The sequence below is a fragment of the Leopardus geoffroyi genome, chromosome D2 (assembly GCF_018350155.1).
Source record: "Leopardus geoffroyi isolate Oge1 chromosome D2, O.geoffroyi_Oge1_pat1.0, whole genome shotgun sequence".
NCBI classification, from domain to species: Eukaryota; Metazoa; Chordata; class Mammalia; order Carnivora; family Felidae; genus Leopardus; species Leopardus geoffroyi.
Genome location: NC_059334.1, coordinates 32,433,014 through 32,457,518, shown reverse-complemented (window position 1 = coordinate 32,457,518; position 24,505 = coordinate 32,433,014). Strand labels below are relative to the sequence as shown.

At 56.3% G+C, this 24,505-nt stretch overlaps 1 protein-coding gene and 1 long non-coding RNA gene across 3 annotated transcripts in view; both read right to left on the bottom strand.

The window, feature by feature from the left end:
• Positions 1–23,542, bottom strand: part of UNC5B (unc-5 netrin receptor B) — an 83,205-nt gene extending 59,663 nt beyond the window's left edge. For both annotated transcript variants that reach the window (XM_045439528.1, XM_045439529.1), the window contains exon 1: positions 23,020–23,542. In XM_045439528.1, coding sequence (XP_045295484.1) covers positions 23,020–23,098 — 79 coding nt within the window. In that variant the 5' untranslated portion in view covers positions 23,099–23,542. The remainder of the gene's footprint in view (positions 1–23,019) is intronic.
• On the bottom strand, positions 4,979–8,720 carry LOC123577375. Its single transcript, XR_006701822.1, has 2 exons — positions 6,547–8,720; positions 4,979–5,193 (listed from the first exon to the last, which is right to left on the bottom strand). It is a non-coding gene; the product is annotated as an uncharacterized LOC123577375 (long non-coding RNA).
• Positions 23,543–24,505: the final 963 nt, after the last annotated feature.

The following is a 24,505-nucleotide window of genomic DNA, read 5'->3' as shown; positions in this document are numbered from 1 at the left end:
GGGGGGTGTCAGATGGGCTGACGTGCCTAAGGACACACGGCTAAGGAGTGGGAAAGGTGACAACTGACCCCTTCTGCTGCCAGAGCTTGTCCACATAAGCGCCAGTCTTGGTGACCAAGAGAGAAGGGTCCTTGCACATAGAAGAAACCAAGGCACAGCTAAGGGTGGCAGCAGGAGGAAGCACGGGTGACTGGTGGCTCAAGCGGGGGGCCCAGGCAGAGGGAGCCCCACAGCCGTCAGGGTAGGGTGGGAGAGCCCTGGGCCCAGCTCTGAGGAGCTCCGAGAACCACATTATGACTTTCTAAGTGGGCGCTCTGCTGACAGCTTAACGGCCAGATCCTCTCAGCCCCGGGCTTCATATTTACGAGCTGAAGGCTCCGGACGGGGAGGCTCAGGAATTCAGCCCACACCACCCAATCCTCAGCCCTCTGGCTCCGGGGCCAGGAAGCCATAAAAAATGATCTCGCATGGCTTCCCTTCCCCCAAATGGTTTTAGGGGGCTGGGGGAGGGGATGGCGAGCGGAGCTTGGGAGCAGGGAAGATGTAGGGCCTTTTCCAAAGCCTGCACGGGCAAAAAGACTCATGGAGGGAAATGGCTGATCCCCAGCCTCCTGACAGACCGCCACCCAGGCTCCTGCAGCGGGCTTTGCCAGTCCTGAGGTCCCTGCTCATGGCTGGACATGATCGTTTTTATGGGGCACCTACTCCAAGCCAGAATATTACCTCCAACACGAGGCCGTATGTCCTCATCCCACGTGGGCTGCCTCCCCAGTTTACAGCTGAAGAGTGTAAGGCCCAGAGAGGAAAAGGAACTTGCTCAAGGTCACACAGCATGTTAGCGTTAACACACTGACCTGAATCTAGGGCTCCCAACTCCCAGTGCAGTGGACCCGTGATGCAGACTCCTGACCCCTGGGAAACGGAAGAGCATCCAACTTGCCAGCGGGCGACAGGGGCATGATCCCTTCTTGCTCTGAACAGGTCTCCCTCTCTGTGTACATTGCCTGAATGTGACTCGCTGCTCTCTAGGGGTGGCCCTGGCAGTCTAAGGCTGGGGTTCTACCATGGAGCCAGGTCCTAGGCCCAGGTGATGGGGAGTCACCCCTCATTTCCTGGTTGAAGCCAGGAGGCCCTGCCAGCCCTGGCCATCTCTTGAGACCAGTCCCCAGAGCTGGGGGAGAGGCTCTAGGAGCCCTTGAGCACCCTCCCTCTTCTGTCCCTAAGTGTCCTCAGCCCCTGTCTGGCCTGGGAAGGGCCAGCGTCTCCCACAGGATGTGGCTGTCTGGCTGGCTGTAGCCGCTACCACATCCCCTCTGGGCACCATCCAGGCCCTATGCTGAGGAACGCTGACCACGGAAGCGACCCCACCCTCTGGCCCACTCCGTCCACATACCCCTCTTCCCACTAAAGTGGGTCAGTCCACCCAGAGATATTAGCCTTCAGCTCTCTGCTAAGCTGAGGGCTCAGGCTAGAGTGAGGGCTTAGTAAATGGCCGTCAGGCCCCCAGATGCGTGCAGGGGGTGAGGGGGCGGGGGTCTGGCCAGGAGGGCCTATTGGTGGCTACAGGCCTCCTGGGCACCACCCCCTCCTGTCTTTCTCTGTGAGCTGGGCCCTCTCCCTGGTGGCCCCCCAGTGAGGGGCTGTCTGCAGATAATCAGGGAACAGATTCGGAAAGAAGGAGGAAAAAAAGCACTCAGGCGCCAGACAGGATCCTTATCTTCTGGGGCGGGATGTCAGAGGCAGCAGCAACAGGGCAGGAGTCCTGCAAGGAGGCCCCGGCATTTGCTTTTGCGGCAGCCAGAGGGGAGGAGGGGACCTGCCCTGGGTGCTGGGGAGGAGGGGGATAGGGTGGTCTGTTCTGGGCCTGCAGAGCCTGAGGACCAACGGAATCTGGCCCTGCCCCGGAGGGGGTCTAGATACCAAGGCTCCAGGCCAGTTCAGGCTGGCCCTGGGACCTTCAGGAGACAACAGGAGAGGAGGGCTGAGCTGAACTCCCCCTCAGGTTCCCAGCCAGACCTGAGCTGGCTGGGCCGTGGCCTTAGCCCTCAGACCCGGGCCGAGTTCCCTGACCAGCTGTGCTTTGGTGCTCTCACCTGTAGGATGGGGGCTAAAACCACCACTGAACTACTGGAACCCTCCATGGAGACATGGTCCGTGAAGACTAAAAAGGGCCACGGAAAGGGGGGCTGTGTTCTGCCTGGTGCTGAGAGCCTTCTATGCCAGGAGGCTGCCGCTCGCCTCTCACACAGCTTGGGGGCCTGCAAGGCCACAGAGGGGCTCTGCTTCTTGGGACTGGCCCCTACACTCTCAGTGAAACCCCATGACGTGACAGTGGTCCCTTTCACGAAGCAGAAAAGTTTTCTGATGGGGCACTGTCTTCCCAGGGTGGTCCATAAACCAAGAATAGCACCAAGGAGCCTCGTTCTCCCAGGCTTGGACTTCTCCTCTGGGGCTAGACTGAATCCCAAGGATGACGGGTCATCTGTGGGGCTCCAACAAAGGCCTTGGGAGGAGAGCACTGACAGTGGGGGTCAAGGGCACAGGCCCTAGATGTTCATTCAAATCTAGTGGCTCTGCCACTTTCTAGCTGTGTGACCCTGGGAAAGTGTTCCTCACCCCCCACATGCTCACCTGGGGCCTCAATTTCCTTGTCTATGAAAAGAGAGAGAGCTCTGACAATCTGTGATTTTATGTTTGACCTGACAGTTGGGTCTCTGCTCCTATAAATGCTGAGCTGTAACGCAAAGAGACAGGAAATACACCCTCATATACACATCAAAGCACTATCACTAAGTGTGACCAATGGATCCCGGAACATCCTGGGGCCACCTATGCATCCCGGGCCCTAATTTCCTGCTAGCCTCAGCCAGGAGCAATCAGAGTAGAAGACTTCTTGCTGGAGTTGGCTAGTTCATCTCCCAGGGAGGGGGCTGGCAATGCTAGGGAGGATCCCACAAAGAAGGAAAGACTTCTGGCTGGCACTAGGGATTAAAAGCACACCCCCCAGCCCCACCCTGCATGAGGTGGCTGCATGAGGGTCTGGCTGGTGTGAGCTCCAGCTGTCATCCACAGAGCCATGAACTAAGGCCAGTCTGGGACAGTGCCTGCCTCTGGGGCTGGAGTGAGTGATGGACAGTGGACGGGAGGGGGAGGGGAGACAGTGCGAGGAGGAGGCACACAAAGCCATGGCCAGCGGGAGGGGTGAAGGTGAGCGCTGGCTGGAGCCCCAGCATTTTCCGGGCTGTTATTCTGGGCAACTTTTTATTTATTCAGAGGCTGGGGATGCGGCTTAGCATTTGTCGGCTCAATATTTATTACATGCACTTCGGCCTTGTACCACGGATCCCGTGACGGGACCACTGTAAGACCCTCTTCCCCAGCTTCTCAATGCTAGGGCGCACTCGGAAACCTGCAAGGGGCAGCTAAGAGGTAGCACCTTCCCGAAAGACCACCTAATCCAACTCTTTTGGTTTATCTTTGGGGAAACTGAGGCCCCAAGAGGGAAGCAGCCTTGCTCAAGGTCACAGGCACTCGGATACTCCGTCTCTGATCTCTCGGCTTTCAGGTCACCAGCACAAATACCGCTGGAGTAAAAATACTGCAGGGCACACAGAGATGTGACGGTGACCTGCCCTCCAGTCCCCCACCAGGTGTAGGCGGAGCCAAGAGAAATCTCAGCGCGAGATCGCTGCTCTGCCACGGGAGCCTTTACGAGGTACTCAGCGCTCCCGAGCCTCAGTTTCTTCGCTCACAAGCGACGTAATCACACCCACCTCACAGAGCGGCTGGGGGGAGTGCAGGACGACACCTTGGAACCTGTAGAGTCCTGGACAACTGGAACTGGTTTATTGATGTTGATGCCATCAAAAAGAAAGAACAGAGGCAGGACACCGCGGGGGAGGAGAAGCATCTGTCCATGGCCACCGAATCCCTCCCTTATCACAGCCTCCAAGGCGGGGCAGGAGGCAACTAACAGGTCAACAGCAACAGCAACTGACAACATGCAAATGACCCGGAGCAGCACAGTGGAGGGCCCACCCCCCCGCTGGCAGAGCTGCTGGTGACCTCACACTCCCACCCAGCTCCGAGCCTTCCAGCAGCCATGAGGTCAGCCGGCAGAGTGGGGGCACCTCCCCCACCCGCCACGCGCTGAGCCCAGAGGAGCATGGCACTACCAGGGCCGGGGCAGGACGCCAGCTCGGATTCCACTGGTCCCTCCTTCCTCTGGCACGCCCCCTGCAGCCGCTTCTCCTCCAGCGCCCCCCTCTTCCCCGTGCCCCCCTCACTGCATCTCAGTGCACTTCCCCACGAGCACAAGCTTGCTGCTTCTCATATAACACATAAGCTGTGGTGTGAACTTCTGGTAAATGAAGATCTTATTTAAAGCTGTGTGCTACCAAGGGAGGGGAAGAGACAGGTTCCAACACAGCTCAGCCCTCTTGCCAGGAAAAGGAGGTGCTGCTGGGCTGTGCACAGAGCCACCAGCGCTCCTGGGGAGTCGCTGGAGGAGAAGGGCCACGGGGCCCTGGGCACACCCCTGCCTGTCTGCCTGTGAGGGTCGAACGGGGCATCGCTTTCTTTATCTGTGCAGGAGGGTAGGGCAAGGAGGTTCCCCCCCACTGGAGGTTTGGGTTTGCCATGCGGGACACAGAGTGGTTTAAACTTGCAGGGCTTTCCAAGAATGACAGAACTTTGGACCAGAAAGGCCTTGGAGAGGATTGGATCCTTAGCAGCAAAACAGGATCACCTGGGGTGCTTTTAAGATTCCCAGTGCCCAGGGCAGACCCTAAGACCAATTAAGTCAGAATCTCAGGGTGGGGGGACCCAGGCAGAGGTGATCCCATCATACCACCGAGCAGGTCTCTTCTCAACAAGGGGTGTGCGTCTGAAACGTCAAAATTCGTATGCCCAGACTCCCTGAGTACGAACTGCCAGGGGTGAAGGCCAGACATGTGAATTCTGAAAAAACCCTAGGAGATTCACACACACGACCCTGCGTATTCATTCACCGAGCCCCTGTTCACCAAGGGCCCACTCTGTGCCAGGCACTGTTCCAGGCCTGCAGGTATATTACCGGGTGAGGGTGACATATGTGGCCTGCCTGCGTGGACTTTACATGCTGGAGAGTACAGATAATAAACCAGCTAGCGTGGGAGTCCGTGCTCGTTTGATCATCCCAGGTGGCAGTAGGTGCTAGAAGCAAAGTAAAAGGGGAAGGGGATCAGGGAAGGGCTCTCTGAGGAAGGGACAGCGGGGCTAAGACCAGGATGACAGGGAGGAGCCAGCTGTGCCGAGTTCAGTGGGTTGAGGGGGGCACTCTGTGTGGAGGCATGCCTACAGACATGGGGACCACGCACCCCTGCAGCTACAGGGCCAAATCTCTCATCAGCCCCTCTGTTGACAGGGTCCTGGCTAGACAGGATGTGCTGGGAAAGAGCCAGTGTCACAACTGCCCTCTTGGGACCTCAGGAAATTCTACAGGCTGCTGGGCTAAGGGTGGTGGGGGGGAGGTTAGAAAATGTGCAGCTGAAAGCTTTCAAGGGCCTCAGAGTTCACAGGTTCAAACCCCTCACTTAACAAACGGGGAAACCGAGGCTTAGCAAGAGGCAGTGGTGTGCTCTGATGTGGCATCTCCGCTCCCAAGAGGGTGACGTGGGACAATGACTCCACTGTGGAGCGCGCCTGCTTGCTGCGGTCAAGCCTACTGTCCTCCCCTCCCCCCAGGTGCTGTTTGCTGCTCTTCACAGAAGCAACCCGTGTGTCCCAGCCATGGCCGAGACCCGTGACACACCCGGGGAGCTTCTTCCCACACCAGGAAGCCCATCGAAGGCCAGACAGAGTGGTGCCAGAGAAGGCCATGGAATTCGGAGTTTAGTGGGATCCGGAATTTCCCTTTGCAAGCTGTTTCCAGCTGTTCACCCATGGTGAGCATCCATGGGAAGGGTGTGACATATTCCGGGGAGGGGACAGGTGGCCCAGGTACCCAGACTCAGAGGCCTGATGTGGCAGGGAGGGCAAAATGGGCAGAGAGAAGGCGGCTGGCTGTCTCTGCAACATTTCTTCCCAGAAGCAAGCTAGCTCACCAGGTCACTCTGTACAGACCACTGAAAGCGGTCACTGGCTCAATCTTCCTCCAGCTTGATTTCCTTCTTTGGAGGTGGTGTAGCCAGGAGGGCTAGAGGCCGGTGGAGGTGGGGGGCGCTGCCTATTCTGGGACCACCAGCTCCCCCAGGCCCTGAACAGGTAAACACCCTTAGCCTCTCGGACCAGTCAGACCTAAAGCCCCAACAGCCCCTCTCAACTCCTGCTGAGTTCCCTGGAGGTAATACCTGCAGGTACGACAGGGTGTCCTGGAAAGGCAATCTAGAATAGTCTCAAATGATTCTTTTCTTAACCTTTCTCAGCCGTGCAAGGGCAGAGAGGGCCTGGTAAGGGTGAAAAATCAGCCAGCCACAAAGCAGCACCCAATAACTCGGGCAAGCCATCCCTCTCTCTCTCTCTCTGCCTCAGTTCCCCCACCTGTAAGAGGGAAGTGAAAACACTCACCCTGAGGACCTCCTGGGCTGTGAAGAAGCTCAGATTTCCACCGAAGGTGCTCTTTGCTCGAAGTGCTCCTCGCCTGTGAGCAATAATGGGCACCACCTTGGCATGTGGTGGGCGGGAGAGCCAGAAACGGCCCTCACGGGCCCCTTCGCGAGGTCTGCCGGGCTGTGGTTTCTGCGAAGCTCTGAAGGCTGGCCCTCCCCCACAAGCACTAGGGTTCCCTAGGAGAAGCCTTGGAAATGAAGTCCAGGGCAGTGAGGTGGACAGGCTCAAGCTCCTGGGAACTTGTTCAGCCAGCTCTTTTCAGCAGAGATCCGCAACCCCCTCCCCCACCACCGCCAGGGGCTTGGGTGAGCACTCTGGTCCAGTGGGCCATGCTGGAGAGGTGGGGGAGTTACTTCAGGCTTCCAGCGGCCCCTCTCCCTGGAGAGGCCAGACCCTGAGCTGGCCAGGCCCTTCCCTCTGCAAACTGCACAGGGCTCAGGGCGGAGGCAGAGGAGGACGCTGTCAAGGGTGTAATAAACGACTTATTGACTGGTAAGCAGAGTTCTCAGGGCTCGGAGCATGACCTTCCGGCAATTATGCCCTCCACTGCCTGCCCGAGGCCCCCTCCCTCTCTGTGGAGGCTTAGGCCTGCCTCGGCGCCTTCCCCTCAGACTATGCCCGACCTGCAGGGGCCCGAGGCATGCAGACAAGGTGCCCCTGGGGCTGCCAATGTTCCTCCTCATGTACCCACGTGAGCATGCACCCTCTTGGACCAACCCTTAAAATGGCACAGGCTGGAGAGACAAGGCTGGCGTGCTGGCCGGGACAGGCCGGTAGGAAGAGCCCAGTTCTGCACATCAGCTCTTTACTGAGACCATTGTCACCCCGGTGGGGCTTCTGCCTTTGGCAAAGCGGCTCCGGTGCTCCCGAGCGTCACCACGTAATCACTTCAGACATCATCACTGCGCAGCCAGCTCTCACGGGGACATCCAGGGACGTTCACAGGGGGAAGACCTGCTCCCAGCCTGGGCAGTGGATGCAGAGTGGGTTCCCGGAAGGAACACGGAATGCGGAGTCCAGACTAGGGGAACACCCAGACTAGGCTCTGACATAATTGCTGGAAGGCTGGGGTGGGTCATGTCACTTCCCTGAGCCCCGGTTTGGTCCTCTAAGACCTTCTTCGCAGAGTCATTAAAAGGACGAAATGAGACAGCATGTGCAAACTGGCTGATGGGGGCAAGAGAACAGACCCAGAGCGGGAGGGAGGCGGGGGCCGCAGAGGGCCTACACTACACCTGGCACACAGATGGAGTGCGTGCGGGTGGGACCCTCACTAATCAAGGTGAAAGCCAACTAAGCAGCCACCTCAGCATGTTCTGCGGCTCTGCATAGAATGGAGGTGTGTGTGTGTGTGTGTGTGTGTGTGTGTGTGTGTATGTGCCTGTGTGTGTGCATGCGTGTGTGTGGCAAGGGAATGGAAAGGGAGGATCCAAGGCTTATCTGAGGCCCAAAGATCAACCTGTGGACCCCGGGGGTAAATAATAAATAACGTGCAGAACCCTTTGCACACACATGAACTGTGATGACCCCACCTCCTCTCTGCGAGGCAAGCGGTGTGGGATTCATTAGCCCCCATTTTACAGAAGGGGAAATCGAGTCCGAGGGAGGGGGCCGACGGGATGCACTCAGGACCACAGGAAGCCAGGGCAGGGACAGCACCTGTGGGTCCTGCCCTCTCCATCTTCCCTGGGAGCAGCACGGGAAGCTGTCCCCCCACGCGGCGCTCACTGCTTGGACCTACGAGCACGCATGGGGAAGCGGAAAGTATTCAAATAGCCATGAAAACACAATGAGAAGGCAGGGGCGGATCTGGCCTGGTCTCGCACCCACTTCTTTCTTATGTGAAAGGTAGCATCCTACAGATACTACCTTGTGCTTCCTTTGCTTCTCCATAGTCCGGGAAGTCACACCCTATCAGTCCCCGAAGAATGCTATCATTTTTCGTAGCTGCCTCGGTGCCCAGCACGTGCTTGTCCCGTAGCTGACTCAAGGCCTCCACCGGGGCACTCCGGTGATTTCCAATATTTTGCAATGACAAACAACGTGCGTATGTATTTTTGTATTGATAAAGGTGTACCTGAAGGGAAGATTTCTATTTTTTTTAAGTTTATTTATTTTGAGAGAGAGAGAGAGAGAGACGGAGAGAGAGAGAAGGGAGGGAGGGGAAGAGAATTCCACGCAGGATCCACCGTCAGTGCAGAGCCCGATGTGGAGTCTGAACTCACAACCGCAAGATCATGACCTGAGCCGAAATCAAGAGTCAGATGCTCGACCGACTGAGCCGTCCATGTGCCCTGAAGGGAAGATTTCTAGAAGGTGGTTGGGCCAAAAAAATACAGGATGCACGTGCGGTTGTTAAATATCGTCAGATTACATACCCGAAGGCTTGCACCAATGAGCAGTTCCAGGCAGGAACATGTGCCAATGTGATTCCAACACAAGGTGTGGTCATAACTTTTAATGTTTTCCAGTCTTACAAAGTGGGAAGTGGGATCTCAGGGTTGCGTTTTAGTCTGCGTTTTTCTTTTTTTTTTTTTTTTAATTTTTTTTTTTAATGTTTATTTATTTTTGAGACAGAGAGACACAGAGCATGAACAGGGGAGGGGCAGAGAGAGTGGGAGACACAGAATCTGAAACAGGCTCCAGGCTCCGAGCTGTCAGCACAAAGCCCGCAGCGGGGCTCAAACCCACGAACCGTGAGATCATGACCTGAGCCGAAGTCGGACGCTTAACCGACCGAGCCACCCAGGCGCCCCTAGTCTGCGTTTTTCTAACTATGAGTTTTAATGTTTTCATGTGTTTAAGGGTCATTGTTTTATTATCTTATCTTGTGAATTATCTATTCATGTCTTTTTTTTCCCCCGCCTTTATCTTTTTATCAGGTTTTTGGGCCTTTGTTCCTCAATATTTTAGAGTGCTTTCTCTACTGGGATATTAGGGTTTTTTTGTCTGAGGTATACGTTACAAACATTTCCTCCTGGTTGGTCACATATTTTGTCTTTCGACTAGTTTTGGGTGCTTTATTGTCAAAAAATTTTTTTCTTTAATATTTATATGATAAAAGCGATCGTTCTTTTATTTTGTTGCCTCTAGATCCTGAATCCTAGTGAGAATGCCTTTCCTACCCCAGTGTTAAAGAGGAATTCACCCTCTGTTTTGTATGGTGTCACTCTTTACATCTGGATCTCTAATCCATTTGGAGTTTTGTTTTTTTTTTTTTTCTTCTCTATGGTACGAAATGCGGATCAAAGTTTACCTTTTTCCAAATGACTACCCAGTTGTCCCATCACTAGTTATTTCAAAGTCTGGCCTTGTCCCAGTAGGCCGTCACACGATCTTTGTCGTATGCTGGATTTCTCTACGCACTGGGCCTCATTCTGGACTTTTCTATTACGTTTGACTGGCCTGACACTTCGCACATTTGTGCCACAGCTTTAATTATGCAGGTGCTCCAGTATGGTTTTAACATCTGGTAGGGATAGTTTTACTTCGTCTTTACCCACTTTTATGCCTCTAGGTGATTTCTCATTTAATCACATTGGCTAATGCTTCTAGCACAGTGTTGAATAGAAGAGATGATGGGTGCCCGTGCTTCACTAGTGATCTCAATGGAAATGCCTTTAGTGTTTTCCCATTAGAGAAGATACTGGCTTTAGGACTAGGGTGTGTATATATTTTCTCATGCAAAAAAGAATCCCTTAAGTTGCTGGTTTCTTGAGTGTTTATATGATGAATGGGTGGTGAATTCTGACCAAGGCTTTTCAGCATTTATAGAGCTAATCATATGATTTTGTTTCCTTAGATTCATAAAGATGGTATATGATATTAATTTGGCATATGTTATTAATACTAATGGATTTTGAACCAACCTTGCATTCCTAGAATGGACCAGAGTTGGTCATTCTGTATCATTTTCTTAGGAAAAAAAAAAAAGAGAGAGAGAGAGAATGGAAATGGAAACCAAGGATGACAACTACCATTTATTGGATGCTTTCTCTGTCCTCTGCCATGCCTTATTATCTGATTCAGTCCTCAAGAGAGCTACGTGAAGCAGGCTTTATCATTCTCATTTCACAGATGAGGAAACAAAGACCAACAATGTCAAAGAAACCTGGCCGAGATCACACAGCTAGCAACTAAGAAAGACAGGACTGGATCTTGGGTCTTGGAAATAAGTGGATAGCATTATGTGGCTGTTACTTAGATATATTAAAAATGCTCACTACATGACAAAATGTGGGAAGGGGAACGTCTCTGTAGCAACTGCGGGAGGGTCTGCCCTTGCTTCCCGGAAGCGTGAGCTGCCCCCCTGGCCCCACCCCATCAGAGCTCAGCAGAGGAACGAGCAAGGGGCTGGGGAGCTGCGGGCCAGGTGCTGTCAGCAAACAGCCTGCCGGAGGCCCCCGAGGTCTGCGAGGCCAGGCAGCAAGCAGCCCTCGAGGCCCGCCACGTCCCCACCCAACCTCGGTCTTGCTCTGACCCTGCATTCATGTCTCGGGCACCGGATGGTGTGGGAGCAACTCAGAGAATGAACACCGGGCTGGGGAGGTGAGGGCTGCCAGGGAATACAGTGCAGAGAAGAAAACCCTAGTCCTCTACTCCCCGCTGGTCCTGCCTGCCCCGTTTTCTAAGAACGGGCAGCCGGCCGAGGGATTATGTAAGTTCTGGTGGGCATGGCAGATGGTGTGCTGGCTCAGACACATCAAAGCCGGCCCTGACGCTAACCTTCCCTGACGTGGCACCCCGGCCTCCTCTGCTCTGGGGTGTGGAGCACGCAGAAGGATGGGAAGTGACCCAAACGCTGTCATCTAGCTCAATAGCCATGGCCAGCCGGGTTAGGGGAAAGGCCAGGGCCTACCTACCAGCGGGAGGTTCCAGCCAGGGAAGTGAAATCGTGGGCCCTTCCAGCCCCATAGCAAGCAGCTCTCGGATGAACCACACGGTGTCTGGGGCAACAGACCCTGCTCTGCCCTCCTCCTTCCATCGCAGATCGGCTCCGGAGGTTTGGAGAACGGTTTGTCTAACTCCGGGGGGTGGGGGGGGGGGCGGTTCTCCTTTGGCCCTATCTGACATTCAGCTTCTTTTATTCCTTTTGCTGATGGGTAAACTGAGGCTCAAAGAGGGTGAGTGACTTCTCTGTCACACAGAGTTGGCCTTAGAGCTGAAGCTTGCAGATGTCTAGTCCAGGGCCTTTCTAAGTGCATAATGACCCGCAGGCTTCTCCCCCTCGCTGTAACCCCAGGTGGATCAACCAAGTCGTGCTGTGGGCCACCCTGTACCTTATGTCTAATGTGACCCAGGTCAAGAGGGGACTATTAGAAAGAAGCAAGGCATGTAACCAGCAACTTGAGATTGATTTCTTCCTCGGCAGAAAGAAAAGGAAACCAACTTTTACTGACCGTGCCCCATCTCATTCGATCTCCCCAACAACCAATCAGGGCTTCTTTTTTTATAGGGAGGAGATGTAGGCTCAGAAAATTACAGTTAAGGACGGAGACAGGACTTGAACCCCGTTTTCTAATTCTAGGGCAGATCCGTTGGACAGAGGAGGGCATTGAAGGCCCAGAGAGGGAAAGGGACCACTTCAATGCCACACAGCACATTAACTGGTAGACAGGATTAGAATCCAGGCTTCCCAACCCTTAGCTCCGGGCTCTTTCTGCTGCGCACCAGCAGGAGAACACGGGGCCAGGTCAGATGTACAGCAGGTGTCACTGTGCCCAGCAGCCCTGGCTGTCCGGCTGCCAGGCAGGAATTCCAGATTAGCCTGGGACAGGGGCTCCTGGCAAGGACCAGGGGGTGCCCAGCTGGGAGCGTGATACTGGCCAGGGCTACCGCGGCCTCAGCCAAGGGCCTCAGGGTGTTTAATGTCCCAGGGAGGCTCCCTGAATGTTAGCGCTGAACACAGAGCCAGGGACGACCTGGCTCGGCCACGCCCAGCAGCCAAAACTGCTCCCCTGCACCAAACCCAGCTCCAGCCAAGGAGCTGGCAGTCGCTGCCGTGGAAGGCGGAGGGCTACGGTCAGACCCTACCCATGGGCCTTTAGAAACACCCTCTCGGCCCACACCGACTCCCGGGCCCCAGAGCCCAGGTGCATGCGACAGGCGTTCTCTTGAGCCCTAGAAGGCAAGCTGGAGGGGAATGATCGATGGGCCTGGGAATGCAAGCAGGAAGCAAACATTGCGCGAGGGCCTGGGCCAGCTGCGCCTGGTGAAGGCCACCTTGCAGAGAAGTACAAAGTTTACCAGCCCGGCAAATGCCTGCTAGAGTCCCCTCTCGCCACACAAAGGGGTCAAAGGCACTTGACTGCACTACTTGGTTAATTCCTTGTGGCTCCACTGGACTTAGTGAGTCAACTCTCTCACACCCGGGGGCTCTGACTTTTGTCACTGGTACGTAGCAAGTGCTCAGAGGCAGAAGCAGAAGAGGATGAAGGGAGAGAGGCAGGCAAAGGCGGGGGTGGGGTGGGGGTGGGGAGGCTGCAAGCAAAGCAGCAAGAATCTTCTGACTCTTTGGTTACGTCGACAACTGTCAAGTCCAAACACGGTAGGGACTGAATCGCAGCGGCACCTGGGTGAGTAAGGCCTGACCGCGAGTTCGCATCCATCCGTTCTAGGAGTGTTCATCGAGCACCTTCTAGGCGCTGGGGTCTGTGCTGGGTGCCAGGGACACACAAGGGAGTGAAATCAGACCCAGTCTCCTAGTCACCTAGTGTCACAGCTGCTCTTTCATTAGCTGGTTGTTCAACCCCATCCTGCCTCCACCCAGGTCCCCGGGGCCCTGGCTCAGTGACAAGGAAAGGGAAGGGTGCCAGGCTGTCCCATGGAACCCTTGCCACCTGGTCCTGGGCCACTGCCCACTCTGTGAGCCTCGCTCTGCCCTGCTGTGTGTCACAGCATGCTCCAAGGTGGGATGGGGGAAGGAGCCAGGCACGACTTTCCTGGAATTTCTGACTGAATTTCTGGTAAGTTCTGCATCTTCCATGGGTGCTCTGGCCCCAGGCTGGGCAGGCGGGCGCCTCTGATCACATTACAGAGCTGCTTTCCTTCGGCTGTCTCCTGACTCCGGTAATGCCTCTAGACGCCACTCGGGGCCTCAGGGGGTTGCTGGCTCCTGGGTGATCTCAGTAGAAGATGTTCCTCCCAGACCTTGGTGATGCCTTCCTCCCAGACCTGGTGATGCCACCAGGCCTAGGGGACCAGAAAAGGCAGGCAGCCTCTCTCATCCTGCCACCTCTCCCATGCTCTCTGGTCAACCTAGAAGCTGTCACTCTCTGCCCGCTTGCTCTCCTGCCCAGAGATGTACAGGGAGAAAAGCAGGGGTCAGCCAGATCAGGGTAGGGGAGAGGCATATGCCATCTCACAGCACACCAGGGCCCAGTGAAGGTGGCAGGCCACCTCACAGGTGGGGATGTGCAGGTCCAGAGACACTGAGCCCACCTGGCCCAGGCACTCAGTGAATGAATGCTTTCAATTCCAAAGCCGTGGCTCTTTCCACAGCACTAAGGGACCCCTGGCCCCAGAATTCTTCCTGTACCAGATGATCAGATACTAATCAGTGGCTGAATTTGGAATCTGTTTCCTGGATGGACATGCCAGATGTCCCCACCCCCAGCCGGTCGCAAATATACCCCCTCGTAGGAATGCCCTCTCTGCTTACCCAAACTCCGCTCCTCTTTCAAAGGCCGAACAACACCCTTCCTCCTGCAGGAAGTCTTCCCTGACCAGCCACACAGGTGCTCAGGAGCCTTCTCTTTTTTTTTTTTTTAATTTTTTTTTTTTTTTAACATTTATTTATTTTTGAGACAGAGAGAGACAGAGCATGAATGGGGGAGGGTCAGAGAGAGGGAGACACAGAATCTGAAACAGGCTCCAGGCTCTGAGCTATCAGCCCAGAGCCCGACGTGGGGCTCGAACTCATGGACCGCGAGATCATGACCTGAGCCGAAGTCGGCTGCTTAACCGACTGAGCCACCCAGGCACCCCCAGGAGCCTTCTCTTAACAGGAGCAGCACTCCCTGTTGTACCACTCGATACGTGGCACCAGTAATAATGACGCTGAGGAGGACAGCAAGGCTACTGAGCACTTGAGAACGTGCAAAGTTCTTGTGTGTGTGACCTCGTTCTTCCCCACAGCAATCTGATGAGGACTGGCATTGTTAGCAGTCCCGCTTTACCAATGAAGAAACTAAAGCTCAGGAAGGGAGGGCAACTTGCTCTAGGGCACACAGCCGGAGGGAGCCCCGGCCAGGATTTGAACCCAAGCGGTCTGACTGCACAGCCTGCCCCCTGAGCGTTGGCACTGGATCCCTCCCAGGCCACACGTGGCCTGGCTCATCTTTGAGGGAGCTCCTCTCTGCCGTCTCACTCACTCTTGCACCCGGCAGCGCACACCTGATGCACGGATCGTGCCTCAAGAAGGGACACAAACCGGGGCGCCTGGGTGGCGCAGTCGGTTAAGCGTCCGACTTCAGCCAGGTCACGATCTCGCGGTCCATGAGTTCGAGCCCCGCGTCGGGCTCTGGGCTGATGGCTCCGAGCCTGGAGCCTGTTTCCGATTCTGTGTCTCCCTCTCTCTCTGCCCCTCCCACGTTCATGCTCTGTCTCTCTCTGTCCCAAAAAAAAAAAAAAAAAAAAAAAAAAAAAGGGACACAAACCAATTCAAGGGTCAGGCCCAGGCTTTGCCCAACTTTCACCGCAGAGCCCAGTGCCTGCTCACTCTGAACGAATGTGAGGGTGCACCAAGTTTTAGGGCTGGGCCAATATTCCAGGGGGGAGGTGGAGACAGATCCCTCGTTCCCCACCCCGAGATCAGTCACCCTCCATCCCTGAGAAATGAAACAATGAATGGTCTGGCTAGGTCTGAGAGTGTGTTCCTCCCACATCCTCCACGGGGCCCCCCTGAGCCTGGAAGGGTCGGGGAGAACAAGGGCCTCTTCTCTCAAATGCTCAGGCTGTCTGCCACAGGGTCCTTCTCTGTTCCCTGGGCCCTGCTTGGCATCTGGGGCTCTCTGCCTTTGAGACAGGAGATGCTTATGGAACAGGAAAAAGGGACTGAGGTCCTGAAGGGTAATTTATGGCTTCAGAGAGAGACCCAGGGCCACATATAATGCTCACAAGGGCATTCCAGTCGATATATTGATGTTCTAGAGGGGCCTCTGTAAACACAAGTGGTTCTGGGCCTCAGCTACCTCTGTCTCTTGCTGGCTGCTGGGGCCTCTTCAGCTGGAACCAAGCAAAAAAAAAAACAAAAACAAAAACAAAACAAAACAAAACCTGAGGCCCTTAAAGGTCATCCTTCCACCTTCCCCAATCTTAAACTTACAGAAGGGGAGACCAACCAGGACCCAGAGAGGAAAAGGCACTTGTCCCACAGCGGCAGAACAGCAAACACCAGAACTTCCTAATCCCCAGGCCAGGAGTTGCTGGGCCTCCAGGCCATAAGCCTCTATCCTTTCTCCTCCCCCCAGGCCTCTAGAGGAAGCCGTCTCTGGCGTCACAGGGCTGTCTCCTGAGGAGGATGCACCCGAGTAACCACTGTGTGCCATGCACTGTGCGAAGTACTTTATCATAACCAGGGCGCAGGATCCTTGAAACAGCTCCATGAGGGTGGTATTATTGCCCCCATTTTACAGATGAGGAAACTGAGGCCCGCGGTAATGACAAGTGAACCTTCCCCTCTGGCCGGCTCATAGAAGGTCCTGGGCACAGGGTTCTGTCCTTCCCTTCTCGTCCGCCCTGGGGGCACAGCAGAAGGCACAGAAGCATACCACCCCATGCTCCCACCCCTGACACCATGCCTTCTAGTGCTTAAGAAGTATTTTCCGAGCTCACTCCATCTTTAAGAGCCACAGGGAACAAATCAAAAAATGAGATATCTTTTCCTCTCAAGCCTCCACCCCAGGTCCCAGCCTGCAGTCAGAGGTAGCTGAGGGTCAGGTCCCCAAGCTGCACCCCTTCGGATGAGGCTGAGAGGCCCAGGAGTGGAAATATGGCCAGGGGGTGCCTCACCAAGGACTGGGCTTGCCCAAGACGGTGGCCGAGCAGATGCCAATACAGCCAATTCTCTGAGAGTGGGAGAGGCCTGGGGCCGGCCACCCCTGCCCAGGTGCCCCAGCTAGCTGGCTTAGCCCCCACCCCATCTTTTCAGGACATGCTGTTAGAAAGACCTGAAAAAGAGAGAGTCAAGGTCTGGCTCCCATCACCTCCTCCAGGAAGCCCCAAGGCTTACAAAGTTTACACTTTGCTGTGCTCTCCCTACCTATACGGTCACTGCCCCCATTTGGCATCTGAGGCTCCCTGAATGGCATTTCACGGTTCTGAAGTGGACATCAGCATCCAGCATAGTCACCACCTTGAGGGCTGGGACCAGGGCGGCTCCGGCTCTGATCTGGGTCCCAGGTCAGTTTCCTAGTGAGCGTCCTCCTGTCCGGTGGGGTTCTTACAAGGACCAAGTGAGGTCCCACCTCTAAGAGGGTTGATAACACTAAAGCCATATGCACCAGCAGTGGGCTGTGACTTTCCTATAGGTCTCCCTGCTCCACATTGGCTCATCTCTTATCTGAGAGCTAAGGGTGGCAGTCAATATAGGCCAAAGCGCGAAGGCAGGGGGAACCCTTGGTGACCAAGGAGGTGGTAAGACAGTGGAGTAGGACTCCTGTGTGTGTCTGGGTGCACATGTGTCCTCCTTCCATCGCCTCCACTGAGAGCCCCGGCCCCAGCCATGCCTGCTTATGTTGCTTTCCATCAGGGGTGCCACTCACTCCAGCTCTGTCTGCCTCTTCTCTAGCAAATTCCAGAGGAGACCCCACTGCCCCTAGAGGGCTGCAGCATGAGCCTGACCCAGGTCAGAGAGCAGATCTCCAAACCCTAGGTGCCGCCACTGTTCTTGGTAAGCTGGAAGTCAACTGGAGGCGACCCAAGGACTCAGATGCTTGTCCTGGGGGCTGTCAGTCAAGCTCCTGGACTGGCTTTAGGACCTATCTATGGCTGACCTTCCTCCTTCTGGGGCAGCAGGAGCTACCCTCAATCAGGCCTGTTCTATCTGTCCTCAATGGGGGATGCTGGCCTCTGCCCTTCCAACTCCGGAACCTAGCACTTGAACCAAATCCTGCTCACAACCCCCAGCACAGGGCAAAATCAGGCCTCCTTAGTGCTGAAGGGCAAATGGCCTGGGTCCCACCAGGAAGAGACATCCCCGACAGCATACAATGGATGGAACTTCCCATGCCTGGTGGTGACTCACTGTCCCCACACTACACATACCTATTTATACACAAACACACCACAGCTGTGCCCATATGCACATTGCACACACCCAAACACACACGTAGCCACCTACATCACACCCCCATATACAAAAGGCATACCTCTCCCCTACACATCCCCTCCTCCTGCACCTTCACCTCCACAGCCTAACACCCCACACCCATCCTCACCTCCCACCGCACACTCCCACCTCGGCCCACGTCCCTAATACACATTTTCACACCCACAGCTTGCCTGCTCCGAGAAGCGAGCCACAGGGCTCAGGAAAAGTTGTGAGGCACTGGGGGCAGCCCGTTCAGGGAGGTGAGGAGGGTGGCTGGGCGCACTCGCGCTGTTGGGAGGTCGAGAGGCGGTGCAGTGTGGACGGATACAGCTCAGGGGAGGGGAGAGAAGAAGGGAAGGCTGGTTGGGGGTGGGGGGTTGCCGAGGAGCAGCGGGAGGAGCTCGGTGGGGTGCGGGAGAGAAGAGGGAGCGGGGACGCCCAGGTGCAGGGCCCCCAGGTAAGCGCGAGGCCGGCCGGGCGCCACGGAGCCCACCCCCGCGGAGAGGGCTAATCACGGTCAGGGTCAGGCTCAGGCCGGTCAGGGTCAGGCTCAGGCCGCGCTGTCCGCAAGGGTCGATTCGGGGGCTTCCAGCACCTCGGCGCTTTCGGAAAGAAGCAAGAGGGAACAAAAGGGGTATGGGAGCAGGGAGGTGGTTGATTTATGCCTGCACTTCAGCATGTGTTTTCGCTGCCATTAGCGAGAGAAAAGCCCAGACTGGGAGAGAAAGGAGCACCGTGGGACCCGCGGTTTGCCCACCCCGTGGGGGCGCATTGGCCGCGACGGAGCGGGGCCGAGTGCGAATCTGCCTCGCCCGCCCGGGCCCGGCTCCGCAGAGTGGCTCGGCAAAGTGAGGGTCGGGAGGCATTCCCCGGGCGGCCGGGGCTCCCCCGCCGAGCGCAGGCCCACGGGGGGAGGAGGGCGCCCCAGCCGCAACTCCGGAAGCAAATCGAAGGGGGCAGTGCATGAATTCCCCCCACCTGCCCGAAAGTGCCCTTCCTCGTATTATCTTCATTACGGTATTTTAAATTTCCCTTTAAAAAAAAATAAAGAAACGAAACAGAAAAAGCACAGAAGGCACTTGTTTGGTTTCATTCTGCCTTCACAGCTTTAATGACTCCATTTGTGGAAGCTGTTTAGGAAACTGGTGAAGAGGGGGCCGGGAGAGGCGCCGCCTGTGGCCTGGGATGCCCGCTTCCTCCTTTCTCCCCCGGAGGCTACCCCAGCCGAGGCACCTGGTTGAGATGACTCCACTCCCCAGCCCCAGTCCCAACCCTGGCCCCTGCCTCTCTCCCTTTCCTACAGGCTGTGTCTCCAGCCCAACTCCAGAGCTGAGAGTCTAAAGAACGCGCTTAGCCGCCGGCAGGGGAGGAGGGGGGCGCTCCAGGTCGGGCCATTCAGAATCCCTAAAGTTACTCTAAGCACTTGGGAACAGAAGGGGTCTTCCTCTAGCCTCATCCCCAAATTCCTAGGCAGCCCATGCCCTCCTTAGAAGACATTGATCAGGAGGGAAGGAGAGATGGGAAGCAGATCTCATCTTAGGCCCGACAGCCAACAGCCACAGGGTGGGGAGGAGATGGGGCCCCCCAAAGCTTGAAAATAGAAAGTAAAAATATCTTCTGCCCCATTTATATGAAGGCAAAGCTTTAAAATGTAGAGCCAGGTAGTCTCAGAGCCCAAAGGAGCTTGGCCTGTGACTCGTCTCACCCAGGGCAGATTAGGCACCAGGAGTAGAGCAACCTTTGGGCACTTGGCTAGTCTCAGGACCTTACTTCTGATGTCTGGCCCAGCCCTGTTCCACCCGTCTGGGGTCTGAGTTCCTGACTCTATCTCTTCACCCACTCCCCCCATCCTGCTACAAGTCCCATCTGACCTAACTACCCAACAAACCTTATCTTTAGCCGCTGGCCTTCTGTGGGGCCTCAATTTGGCATCTCGGTCCCAGATCCATGCTGGCCAGTCTGCAGGCTCGTGGAATGAAGGAGCCACAAGTAGCCTGAGGTTTGAGGCCTGAGTTCAGATTCCAGATCTATCCCTGAGTCCCTGAGTAACCCCGGGGGCACGTCCGGGCCTGTTCCAAAGCTTCAGCATAAATAAGGGGGTTGGAAAAGAGAGGAATTGTTTTGTCCTCCGGAATTCCGGAGGGGTGGGGGTGGAGGGGGGGGGGGAGGAGAGAAATTACCTCCGAAATTCCTCCCCTGCTGTGATACTTTCACTATATGAGAAATCTCATTAAGACCCTCTAGATTTTCCATTTTTTTTTGAGATGGGTGTTTGCTATCGTGTAGAGAGAGACACGGATGGGCCACCACACCACACTACACTACCACCCCCCCCCCCACACACACATGCACACAGAGACACTCGGAAAACTCAGATTTTTAATTGCATCTTAAAAGGAAATGTTATCATGATACCGTGGTCCCTTCTCAACCATCCCAGCCAGAGGCCATGGCAAGACTCATTAAAAGCTCCAGGAAAGGCTAACAGGTGGGTGGGGTGACAGGAGATCCTCAGGGCTAACCCAGGCTTTTGAAGTGGCCTCTGCTGGCCAGTCACTTGCTGACATCCTCTTCTAAGGGTCTGGGGTTTTATGGTTCTGGGTTTGATTTCTCCACCATCAAACTTTATGGCTTAAAAATCCTCAGTGCTGTAAAGGGAGCTCATCTCCATATGTACTGGGGAGGGGGGCGGTGAGAGGAAAGAGCGGCGCCTGCTACCTGAGGGGAGCTTGCACATCTCCCAGAGAGACCCCCCCCACCTTCTATGGAGACAGCCTTATCTCCCTCAGCTTGATATAAACCTCGAGGCAGAGGTGGATGGGGCCCCGAGGAGGGCTCCGAGGAGGAATCCAATGTGACCTGAACCAGCCTGACTATTGGAGAGGAGCAGCCCTGTGCACACGTCTGCAATCTGTGGTCAAGTGAAGGCAAGATTTGAGAAAAGCCAACACGCTGGCCTTGGTTTTCCCATCAGTGAAATGGGACTCATGAAGGATCCAACGGGCAGACCCAAAGAACATTCTGAAAGAAGTTCTGTGCCTGTGGCATCAGAGAGATGAGCTGTGTAGGAGGAAGGCGCCGGTTCTCCCTCCTGAAGGCAGATTTCTAAGGGCTTTACACTCTGGGCAGAGGGAAGGCTGCAGGCCAACCCCACCAGTTGGCCCCTCTCTAGGCTGGTGGGCAGGCAGCCCCTGCCGTGCTAAGTAATGAGCGCAATTCCAACACCGGTTCTGCTCACGAGTGAGAAATCAAAGCCTGGTATTAGAGGCCATTTCTGGCTGGGCTCCGTTTGTGCCCAAATCCATCAAAGCCCTGGGCCTGGGGTTTCCTCTGGGAAAGGTGGGGGCTGGATGCTTTGTTAAGCAGGAAAGGCAGGCCACCCCCAGCCTCCCCAGCGGAACCTGGCTCCGGAGAACTCTCGGCCAACCAGTCTTGTCTTTTTCCTGCCCAGCGGAGACCCTCCCCCCACCCTCAGTAACCTCAGTATTTATTCCCCATCCCATTGCCCGGTTGGTTCTAAAACAGTTTCCCAAGCGCCAATCCTGCCCAAGTTCACAAAGACTTCACCCTACCCTTCAATCACCTCCCCTCAAACACCCTCAAACCAGAAACCAACACCCCAGGCCAGCACCTCCCGCATTAAACTGCGCTCTTTAAAACAAGGTTGGTCATTGAGCAGCCTGCCCCCTCCCCCACCAGTACCTTCCAACTTCAAAACACTGCTTTAAATACCAGAGTCTGCCCAAATCGTAATTAACCTGGATCAAATGATTGTGTCGTAACTTTACAACAGGGCTGGGGAAAAAAAAAAAAAAAAAAAAAAAGTGGAGGATGTGCTAAAACCAAGCCCTCGCTCCAAGGCCGTGGGAATCATTAATTCCAGAGTGAGGAATCTTTGGCTATTGGGGTGTACGTGGGGGGCGGATGCCAACAGCACGGCGGAGGTGGAGGGGGAGGGCTGCGTCACCTCGTCTACTTTCTGCGCCAGGTTTCCAGCCCCATTCTCAGCCTCAACTCAGAGGGCTCCGCGCGGGACGCCCCCTACCCATCCCACTCCACCCCGCCCCGCCTCGCCTCGCCTCGCCTCGCCTCGCCTCGCCACGCCTCGCCTCGCCCCGCCCCGCCCCGCCCAGGGAGCGGAGGTGTCCGGCCGCCGCTGCCAGCTCACCTACTTGGGTTCCGGCACCAAAGAAAGGTTGGCTCCTCTGCGTCCACCGGCTCGCCGGGAAGACACAGCCCAGACAGCGACGCGGGGCCCAGCCACAGACGAGGGAGACGTGTACACGACCACAGCGAGGTGCTGGAGGCGGTGGCGGTAGGCACTTTATTTCAGGAGCCCACCAACCCCCTTAAGGCATCCTACAGGCCCAATGTAGATACGCGCACCTCGTCCGCTCCCGGGACCGGGAGAATGTCAGTGACCCATTTAGACGGAAACTTGGCAGGATCACTAGGTACTCCCCTACACCCCAACACACATATATTCCAAACCCCAGAAAATATCCCTCCAGACCAGCGGATCCTGCGGTCGCAGGGAAAGCTGTGCGAGCTGTATTCGGCCCTTCCCCCTTCGATAGCCAAAGCCTTTCAAGCCTGCCTCCTCCGGCAGGCCGAGCAGACCCGCACTTCCAGTGCTCCGCAGGTCTCTCTATCCCTCCCTCCCGTTTGCTGATTCCGGAGGGCGCAGCGCGTAGGAGCCTGGACGAGCCCGGACCCCGACTAGGAAGTTTCCGGCGAACCGCACATAAACGCACACCTGACCGAAGCGGCGAGTCTTCCCCCCCGCCCCCACCCCGGGTCTCCGTGCGCGGGGAACCTGGGGTCCCCTGGAGGCCAGTCCTCCGGAAGGAGCAGACCTCGACTCGGGCACCCGTTCCAAGGAAAAGAAGTGATCCCTTCTAGGCGGGGGCAGGAAGCTTACTCTGAACCACCTGGCCTGCGCCTCCCGAGGGGTGGCTGCGCCATCGCCCACTTTGGTGGGCGGAGAAATCTACCTTCTAACTTGGGTGCCGTGGCGCTTTCCCTGTGCACACCGACGCGGTGATGGACCACTTCAACTTCGGGAGACTGGGGCGCAAATGTCCCCTATACGTCCGCCCCCACGCCCGATCGCTCCCTACCTGCTTGGCTCAGCCTCGGGTCCCAGCAGAGCAGCAGCGCCAGCAGCAGCGCGCCCCGCGCTCCGCTCCGGGCCCACATGCTCCCGCGGCCAGGCTCGGGCGCCTCTCCCCCGGGGCTCTCTCCCTGGCCCCAGCCTCGCCGCCGCCGTCTCCGCCGCCGCCGCCTCCTCCTCGCCGTCCTCCCCGGCGCCCGGCCGCGCCAGCCCGTGCCCTCCGTGGGGGCAGCGGCAGCCACGCTGCGCAGAGGGCTGCCGGGCGCTCGGAGCGCAGTGGGTGCCCGGCGCCCGCTCTCCCGCCAGGCTCCGGCGCGCCCCTCTCTGCGCTCCTCAGGCTCTGGGGCTCCGAGCGCTCCCCGCGCTCCCACGCCCTGGCTTCGAAGTTGCGAGACAGAAGGTGAGTGCACTCAGCGACACTCGCAGCAGCCCGCGCCGCGCCGTCCGAACCCCCGCGCGCGCCTCTCTGCGCCCCGCCGCTACCCGCGGCTCCGGCGCCCTCGCCGGCCTCCGCCGCCTGCCACAATGCCGAGCGCCGCCGTTCGCTCGCCCTAGTGAGTCCGCAAGCGGAGGGGGACGGCACGCGGCCGGGGCGGGGCCTGGGCGGGCAGGGGCGGGGCCGGCAGGGGGCCCCGGAGGGGGGGAACCGAGGGCCACCCGGGCGCGGCCTCTGCCGAGCTGGGGGCCTTTCAGGGGGGTCCTCGCGAGCCGGTGGGCCTGGCGACTTGGAAAACCCGGCCGCTGGAAATCAGCTGGAAGTGGAGTCTGGCCAATTTTCTTTTCCAAAAACTAAGGAAGTGTATCTAAGCTCTCCTTTGGCTTGGCTGTGTCAGCTTTCTCATCTGATCAAACTGAGGAGTCTCACTTTTGGCTCCCTTCGTCGGTATTACGTCCCATGCCTTCTACATGTTGGGATGTTTCCAAAACCGACTCTCTAAATGAGAAAATCTTGAACGCCGAAGTCGTGATCAAGCTGGGGCTTACAGCTATGTGAACTTGGGTATGAACCTGGGATGTAGATCATCCTGGATGGGTCTACTTGTCTGAATAACCTCAGGCAGAACTGCCTCTAAACCTCTTGTAGCACTTTAGGGGACTAGGGCGTTAAAAACTTGTCCTCCAAGGAACAGTGGGGTAGAGGGCACGGGTACAAACATTTTTGGCTCAGAGAAACTTGGGCTCTGTTCCTTACCTTCTGTGTGACCTTGAACTGAGCAAGTTACTTAACCATTCTGATGCTCCCTTCATCATCATCTAAAATAGAGAAAAAATTATAATTATTTCATAAGGGGGCATAGGATTGAATGAAAAAAAATTATGTATGGAAACTGCATTAAATGTCAGTAATCTCTCTTTCCAAGATCTCCCCTCCCTGCCAGGCTGATTCCTGGGGGGGGTAAGTCCTGGCCTCCCAAGGGTAGGCCAAAGGCCATTTAGGTGGAGTTTGAGGGATGGTGGTATTTTAAGATTGAAACACAGAGACGTCAGAAGGG